Source organism: Camelina sativa, chromosome 4 (assembly GCF_000633955.1).
Source record: "Camelina sativa cultivar DH55 chromosome 4, Cs, whole genome shotgun sequence".
Lineage (NCBI taxonomy): Eukaryota > Viridiplantae > Streptophyta > Magnoliopsida > Brassicales > Brassicaceae > Camelina > Camelina sativa.
The window spans coordinates 8,765,604-8,774,370 of record NC_025688.1 but is presented as its reverse complement, the minus strand read 5'-3'; the positions used below and the strand labels follow the sequence as shown (position 1 = coordinate 8,774,370).

General features: G+C 37.5%; 1 protein-coding gene across 2 annotated transcripts; it reads left to right on the top strand.

The window, feature by feature from the left end:
- Positions 244–8,014, top strand: LOC104780119 (ABC transporter B family member 19). 2 transcript variants are annotated; one of them, XM_010504584.2, is made up of 11 exons: positions 244–765; positions 861–915; positions 1,464–1,639; positions 2,189–2,389; positions 2,599–2,858; positions 2,943–3,259; positions 3,356–3,579; positions 3,682–4,501; positions 4,593–4,834; positions 6,036–6,894; positions 7,508–8,014. In XM_010504584.2, the coding sequence occupies exons 1-11, from the start codon at positions 502–504 to the stop codon at positions 7,855–7,857; spliced, it is 3,768 nt and encodes a 1,255-aa protein (XP_010502886.1). In that variant the 5' UTR covers positions 244–501; the 3' UTR covers positions 7,858–8,014. The 2 variants fall into 2 exon arrangements, with proteins under 2 accessions (XP_010502886.1, XP_019100120.1); XM_019244575.1 differs by having other exon boundaries at positions 245–765; positions 6,036–6,563; positions 7,177–8,014.

Here is an 8,767-nt window from a genome sequence, read left to right as displayed (position 1 = left end):
TAATTAAATGAACACAACTTTAAATCAAAATCCAAACAGACCAATGCATACACCACACACAAGACACAACCGAACAAATCAAATCAAAGTAAATTTATTGAAACCTTGCAATAATCTTATTTTATTTCACATTATAATTACACATCAAAACTACCGTCTCACTCAGCTAGCTCATACGAATCTCTCTCATTTCTCGATGTTCTGCTTATAATAAGTCTTTGACCACTAGTCTTCTCTCTCTCTCTCTTCCTATATATACCAAATCACATCCTTCTCCATCCACACTCTCATTCTCTCTCTCTCTCTCATCACTTCTAAACAAGACACTCGTAAAAAGAGTTCTTGAACTCACAAAATCAAAATTGTCAGATTTTCAAGAAACTTTTCTAAACAAAAACATTATTCTCTTTCTCTCTTTCTCTTACTCAATGATCTCGTTTTCTCACTGAGCCAACTCGTTTCTTCCTTCCTAATACTTTAAAGAACTCGGATCTTGAAACCATGTCGGAAGCTAATAATAATAACACGGCGGATGCAAAGACTGTTCCTGCGGAAGCAGAGAAGAAGAAAGAACAGAGTTTACCGTTCTTTAAACTCTTCTCTTTCGCTGATAGATTCGATTACCTCTTGATGTTCGTTGGCTCTCTTGGTGCCATTGTTCATGGCTCTTCCATGCCTGTCTTCTTCTTACTCTTTGGTCAAATGGTTAATGGATTTGGTAAAAACCAAATGGATTTACATCAAATGGTTCATGAAGTCTCGAGAGTAAGTAACAAATCTTTTTTTTACCTTTCTTTTTCTTGTTTTTATCAATTTAGATCCAAGATCTGATCTGTCTTGTTGGTAAAATCTTTTTGCAGTATTCTCTGTATTTTATCTACTTGGGTTTGGTCGTTTGCTTCTCTTCATACGCAGGTTTGTTCCATAAAACTTCAATCCTTTTTTTCTTTTTTTTTTTTCTGAAGCTTTATATTCACTTACCAAACCCAGAAAACATCACATTATAGACAAGATCAAGAAATTAATTTATTTAGATTCTTGTAAAACAGTATGAAACTAAGCATTTTTAAAAAAAGTTGTATTTTTTTTTTACTTGATGAAATTTCAAATAAACACAGAAACAGAGTCAGATTACAGCAAGATCAATAAATGTAAAAGGTTGAATTAGTGAGTTTTTTCTCATAATTTTTTTACCAAATTTACTGTGAAAGTAAACATTTTTTTACTCAACATTTTTTTTTCGTGCCTCGATTAAAAACCCAATAGAAATCACAATCTAGAGAGAATCAACTTATATATATAAAAAAATGTTTGGTGTTTTTTTTTTTTAAATGTTAAAGGATAAGCCAAGTCCACGTGATTCATGGACTACTACTTTGTCTGTATCGATCAAAGAATATGAACATCTCTCTCATATTTATTACAACTTAATAACCATTAATTTTTTTTTTTTTTTTTAACAGAGATTGCATGTTGGATGTATTCTGGAGAAAGACAAGTAGCTGCGTTAAGGAAGAAGTATCTTGAAGCAGTTTTGAAACAAGACGTTGGGTTCTTTGATACTGATGCAAGAACTGGTGACATTGTCTTTAGTGTTTCTACTGATACTCTTCTTGTTCAAGATGCCATTAGTGAGAAGGTAATTAATGAACCAAATTTGCTTTTATTGGGTTTTGATTTTGATGTTCTGTAATTTTACTAGACATTTTTGTATACCTTTTAATATTTTTTTTTCTGTTACTAATGAGGGCCATCAAAATCTAGTATTTGTAGGTTTTTTTTTTTTTTGTTACCGGCGGGTCCTTTTGTTTTTCTGATCAGTCTTTATCAAACCTAGCTTTGGTACGGTTTATGTTAGCAACCGTCGTTTTATCTTGCGCCCTTCAGGTGGTAGGGAAAGAAAAAGGACGACTATGTTTTTTTTTTTTTAACGGTTTTTACAAAAATTAAGTTTTTTTTTTAACTATCAGATTTTCAAATATTAATAATACCATTTTTATCTTTTTTTTTCTGTAATTATTTAGTTTTGTTTCTATTTATTTTTCCCTCCTGTCTCTGTGGTGCACGCTAGCAAGTACGAGATAACGTGCACTGGGGTCCTTTTGTTTCATTATTATTGTCATCACTCTGTTGGGTTGATGAAGTGATTTAATAACAGAGTAGTTGAAATTTATTTTTGTAATGTCAGGTTGGAAACTTTATACATTACCTCTCAACATTTTTGGCTGGACTAGTGGTTGGGTTTGTATCAGCATGGAAACTAGCTTTGTTAAGTGTTGCTGTGATTCCCGGAATTGCTTTCGCCGGCGGTTTATATGCTTATACTCTCACCGGAATCACTTCAAAGAGCCGTGAGTCTTACGCTAACGCCGGTGTTATCGCCGAGCAGGTAAATTAAAAAAAAATATATCATTTCTTTAATAATAATGCCCACCAACTGTTCGACGTAATGCTTTTTTTTTACTGTTCTTAGGCTTGCTTCTTTGTACTTGATCTCTCAAATGATTATGTTTTTTTGTTTTTCAATCTAAGGACATAAACAGTGTTTTTATTAATTAACATTTAACTTTATTGAGAAATGATGTGTTTTTTTTGCAGGCTATTGCTCAAGTTCGAACTGTTTACTCTTATGTTGGAGAGAGTAAGGCACTTAGTTCGTATTCAGATGCGATTCAGTATACGCTTAAGCTTGGTTATAAAGCTGGGATGGCTAAAGGGTTGGGTTTAGGATGTACTTATGGAATAGCTTGTATGTCATGGGCTTTGGTTTTCTGGTATGCTGGAGTTTTTATTCGGAATGGACAAACCGATGGAGGAAAGGCGTTTACTGCTATATTCTCTGCCATTGTTGGTGGAATGTAAGAAACAACAACATAGTAATATAAATTTGGTTTTGTTGTGTACTTGGATGTGACTTTTTTATGTGTTGTTGTTGTTTTTAGGAGCTTGGGACAATCTTTCTCCAATCTTGGGGCGTTTAGTAAAGGTAAAGCGGCTGGTTACAAGTTGTTGGAGATTATTAACCAGAGACCGACAATAATTCAAGACCCGTTGGATGGGAAATGCTTGGAGCAAGTTCATGGGAACATTGAGTTTAAAGATGTGACGTTTAGCTATCCTTCACGGCCTGATGTTATGATCTTCAGAAACTTCAATATTTTCTTCCCTTCTGGGAAAACTGTGGCGGTTGTTGGTGGCAGTGGCTCTGGAAAGAGTACTGTTGTTTCCCTTATTGAGAGATTTTATGATCCTAACAATGGTAATTTGATCGGAAATGTTTCTCTCTTTTTTTTTTATCTGAGTCTTTTTTGGCTTGTGACTGGATCATAACTTTAAGTGTTTCTTTAATGAGCAGGGCAAATTTTGTTGGATGGTGTTGAGATTAAGACGCTTCAGTTGAAGTTTCTGCGTGAACAAATCGGGCTTGTTAATCAAGAACCTGCGCTCTTTGCCACTACTATACTTGAGAACATACTCTACGGGAAGCCTGATGCAACAATGGTTGAAGTGGAAGCTGCTGCCTCTGCTGCGAATTCGCATAGCTTCATTACATTGCTTCCTAAAGGTTACGACACACAGGTATCAGTCACTATCTATGGATGGTATTTGAATTTATGGCTAAGATAATATCATGGCCTTTTGCTTACTTTCTGGTTTTTTGCTGAATGTCAATACACTTAGGTTGGGGAACGTGGTGTTCAACTATCGGGTGGACAGAAACAGAGGATCGCAATTGCTAGGGCGATGTTAAAAGATCCAAAGATTCTGTTACTAGATGAAGCTACAAGTGCTCTTGATGCTAGCTCTGAGAGCATTGTTCAGGAAGCTTTAGACAGAGTTATGGTAGGGAGGACCACCGTGGTTGTTGCTCATCGTCTCTGCACCATCAGAAATGTTGATTCCATTGCCGTGATACAGCAAGGCCAAGTTGTTGAAACCGGAACACATGAAGAACTCATTGCCAAATCTGGTGCTTACGCATCTCTCATCAGGTTTCAAGAGATGGTTGGTACTCGGGATTTCTCAAACCCGTCAACTCGTCGCACTCGTTCAACCCGTTTGAGCCATTCTCTTTCAACGAAATCACTCAGTTTAAGATCAGGAAGTTTGAGGAATCTGAGCTATTCATACAGCACTGGAGCTGATGGTCGGATAGAGATGATTTCAAACGCAGAGACTGATCGAAAGACTCGTGCTCCTGAAAATTACTTCTACAGGCTTCTCAAGCTCAACTCACCGGAATGGCCTTACTCACTCATGGGAGCAGTTGGCTCAATTCTTTCTGGTTTCATTGGTCCTACATTTGCTATTGTGATGAGTAATATGATCGAAGTCTTCTACTACACAGACTATGACTCAATGGAGAGAAAAACAAAAGAGTATGTTTTCATCTACATCGGTGCTGGACTATACGCTGTGGGTGCTTATTTGATCCAACATTACTTCTTTAGCATCATGGGAGAAAACCTCACAACAAGAGTAAGAAGAATGATGCTCTCAGGTATGTGTCCAACTCGGAGCTATTCTCCTGTAAATTTGCTGTAATGTATTTCCGTTTCTGATTATTATTTTGGTTTCTTGATTATTATTAGCTATCCTGAGGAATGAGGTTGGTTGGTTTGATGAGGATGAACACAACTCGAGCCTGATTGCTGCCCGGTTAGCTACTGATGCTGCTGATGTTAAATCTGCCATAGCCGAGAGAATCTCAGTAATTCTACAGAACATGACTTCACTACTCACATCCTTCATAGTTGCCTTCATTGTAGAATGGAAAGTCTCACTTCTCATCTTAGGCACATTCCCACTTCTAGTCCTCGCTAACTTTGCCCAGGTAAAAAAATCTAATCTTTTTACTCAAAAAGTCATTTGATTTCAGCAGCTACATTCATCCACAACATTAAAAAAATTAAGAGTTATATGATCTATGAGAATCTTGCATCAACCATTATGATCTCAAGAAAAAACGACAAAAGGCCAGATTTCTATTTTAATTTATATTGCTTTTCAAAAGTTCAAAACTTTATAGAACATGGCAACACATCCCACTGCCTCTGCACGTGCTTCATCTTCTTCTCTTTCTCTGAGTTGCATTTATTTTTACAATAATAATCATAAAAAAATTATTAAGAGGCTCTTTTATTTTTTTTCTACTTTTTGGTAATAGTGTAAGGGTCAAGATCATGGAGCCCTCACATCAATAAATGTGAAAAAATACATAAACAGTAGACTTTTTAATTTAATCTCTGGGCATCTGTGTAGAATATTTATTATATAGTTTCTATTGGTAGTACGGCCCATAGATAACAGTGTTCACGAAAATAGCTAAGATTCCTCTGTCTTTTATGCATCTATCTTCTTGCTTTGCTTCTGTTAAATCTATCCTACTTTAAGCTTTCATATTTACTTCTCTCTCTGAACTCTGAACTTGTGATCCCAGTCTCTCATTATTTAATTCCTTTGCCCATAAAACCTCCCACTACATCCAAAAAAAACCTGCAACATTTTTTTTCACCCAAGAACCATTATTTTTATAATCTGAAAGGCTTCATTGGTCAAAGTTGTTGTCTCAGTGTATTATTTACTTATCACAGTGTGTGTGTCAATGTTTTTACACAATCCACTAGTCAATGGTTTGCTTGTGTTTCTTTGTTTGGTACATTAGGTTGTGATGAGTTTTTTTTTGTTTTTTACTGGCTGCAAGCTTCAGAACTTTGCTTAGATATCACCAACATTTTTTTCACCCGTGATCTACTTAGTTGAAAAATCTATCAATAGATTTCACAATCAAGGAGATAGATTCATTGTACTTGCAATTATTTTGATGTGGTTGATGTTTTGCATATGTGATCAAAGTAAATCTGAAAAGAACAAGACTTTTTAAGATTCAATTTTACGTTTACAGTTAAAATGGAAAAAGCAAGACTTTTTAAGATTAGGCTTTTGATTTGTTGTCTAAATATGAAAAGTTAATTGTTATTAACCATCCATAATTGTTCGGATGCATAATGTAAATTTATGTGGCTACATTGCAGCAACTGTCTCTAAAGGGTTTTGCCGGAGACACAGCCAAGGCTCATGCAAAGACTTCGATGATTGCTGGTGAAGGAGTAAGCAACATTAGAACTGTAGCAGCCTTCAATGCGCAGAGCAAAATTCTCTCTTTGTTCTGTCACGAGCTTCGTGTCCCTCAGAAAAGAAGTTTATACCGAAGTCAAACATCGGGTATACTATTTGGCCTCTCACAGCTTGCTCTTTACGGATCCGAGGCTTTAATCCTCTGGTATGGTGCTCACCTTGTGAGCAAAGGCGAGTCAACCTTCTCTAAAGTGATCAAAGTGTTTGTGGTTCTGGTTATTACTGCTAACTCTGTTGCTGAGACTGTCAGTCTTGCTCCTGAAATAATCCGGGGAGGTGAAGCGGTGGGTTCAGTTTTCTCGGTCTTGGATAGGCAGACCCGGATTGATCCTGACGATGCTGATGCTGATCCAGTTGAGACAATCCGTGGAGACATTGAGTTTAGGCATGTGGATTTCGCTTACCCTTCAAGACCTGACATCATGGTTTTTAGGGACTTCAACCTTAGAATCCGAGCTGGACATAGCCAGGCTCTTGTGGGCGCAAGTGGGTCAGGGAAGAGTTCTGTGATCGCGATGATCGAGCGGTTTTACGACCCTCTTGCTGGAAAAGTCATGATTGATGGCAAAGACATCCGCCGGCTAAACCTGAAATCTCTAAGGCTCAAAATCGGTCTTGTTCAACAAGAACCAGCTCTTTTTGCAGCAACCATCTTCGACAACATCGCATATGGGAAAGATGGTGCAACTGAATCCGAGATAATTGAGGCAGCTCGAGCTGCAAATGCTCATGGTTTCATCAGTGGTTTGCCTGAAGGTTACAAAACTCCAGTTGGCGAAAGAGGAGTGCAGTTATCAGGTGGACAGAAACAGAGGATCGCGATAGCAAGAGCAGTGCTGAAGAATCCTACAGTGTTGCTTCTAGACGAAGCAACTAGTGCGCTAGACGCAGAGTCAGAATGTGTGCTGCAAGAAGCCTTAGAGAGGCTCATGAGAGGCCGGACCACCGTGGTAGTTGCTCACCGCTTGTCCACCATAAGAGGCGTTGATTGCATTGGTGTGATTCAAGNTCGCTTACCCTTCAAGACCTGACATCATGGTTTTTAGGGACTTCAACCTTAGAATCCGAGCTGGACATAGCCAGGCTCTTGTGGGCGCAAGTGGGTCAGGGAAGAGTTCTGTGATCGCGATGATCGAGCGGTTTTACGACCCTCTTGCTGGAAAAGTCATGATTGATGGCAAAGACATCCGCCGGCTAAACCTGAAATCTCTAAGGCTCAAAATCGGTCTTGTTCAACAAGAACCAGCTCTTTTTGCAGCAACCATCTTCGACAACATCGCATATGGGAAAGATGGTGCAACTGAATCCGAGATAATTGAGGCAGCTCGAGCTGCAAATGCTCATGGTTTCATCAGTGGTTTGCCTGAAGGTTACAAAACTCCAGTTGGCGAAAGAGGAGTGCAGTTATCAGGTGGACAGAAACAGAGGATCGCGATAGCAAGAGCAGTGCTGAAGAATCCTACAGTGTTGCTTCTAGACGAAGCAACTAGTGCGCTAGACGCAGAGTCAGAATGTGTGCTGCAAGAAGCCTTAGAGAGGCTCATGAGAGGCCGGACCACCGTGGTAGTTGCTCACCGCTTGTCCACCATAAGAGGCGTTGATTGCATTGGTGTGATTCAAGACGGGAGGATTGTGGAGCAAGGCAGCCATTCCGAGCTGGTAAGTCGACCAGAGGGAGCTTATTCAAGGCTGTTACAGCTTCAAACGCATAGGATTTGAAGCTTGACGGATTAAAAACAAAAAGTGGGTTTGTGTAATTTTTTTTTTTTATCTGAACTTTAATTTGGAAGGTTTTCAATGAACTATAATGATATTATGAATAGGTGTAGATAATGAAGCTTTTGAGTATCTATTGAAGGGTTCTTTCAGGTTTCTTCTTCTCTTCTTTCTCTGTCAGAACTCAGAAGCTTATGTGCCCGTTTTGGGACTAAACACTAAACTAGCTTCTCGTTAAGTACGATGGCCTTCACGCTCTTCAGCTTCTTTTGGTACAAAGGCCTCAGAAGTATTTTCATGAAAATCCATTCTTATCTTTTGTGACAACTAGGTTGTTGTTATTCATTTGGAAATGTTCCATGAACGTATCAAAACTCAAAAAAATCGATCGTCACTTACTTTGAGATGAGATCCTCAATGACAGCTTCATTATCTACACCTATTCATATATCATTATAGTCCATTGAAACCCTTCCAAATTAAAGTTAAGATTAAAAAAAAAAATTACACAAACCCATTTTTTGTTTTCCCACACATGATCAACTATATCAAGGCAAATAAGACATGTTTATAATTGGTAAATATTATTTTTTACAAATATTAACTTCTAGATATCTTAGAAGAAATGTTCATATGTTGCATGTACATATATCATCTCGATTTATTAGATTATGATTATCAGTGTTTAATATACTTAACTGTGTTCTTCTATATTAATTATCTTATAATTGTTGAAAATCAAAAGTTGAACTTCAATTATTCAGTTCGTTTTCATTATTTTTTATTTTCTTTTGTGTGTGGGGACATAAAGTTCCAATAATTTATATGGAAATAAATTAAAACTAAAGAATCCAACTGTGAAGCTCTTTAATCTTATTCTATCTGTTGGATCTCTTTGCCTTTATTTGCTTTG

What these genes read in the sequence shown, in the direction of transcription:
- LOC104780119 (XM_010504584.2), top strand. Translation starts at nt 502, where the DNA reads ATGTCGGAAGCTAATAATAATAACACGGCGGATGCAAAGACTGTTCCT. An exon ending in AAGATGCCATTAGTGAGAAG is followed by an intron (nt 1,640 to 2,188) that starts GTAATTAATGAA and finishes TTGTAATGTCAG; the next exon opens with GTTGGAAACTTTATACATTA. An exon ending in TCCTCGCTAACTTTGCCCAG is followed by an intron (nt 4,835 to 6,035) that starts GTAAAAAAATCT and finishes GCTACATTGCAG; the next exon opens with CAACTGTCTCTAAAGGGTTT.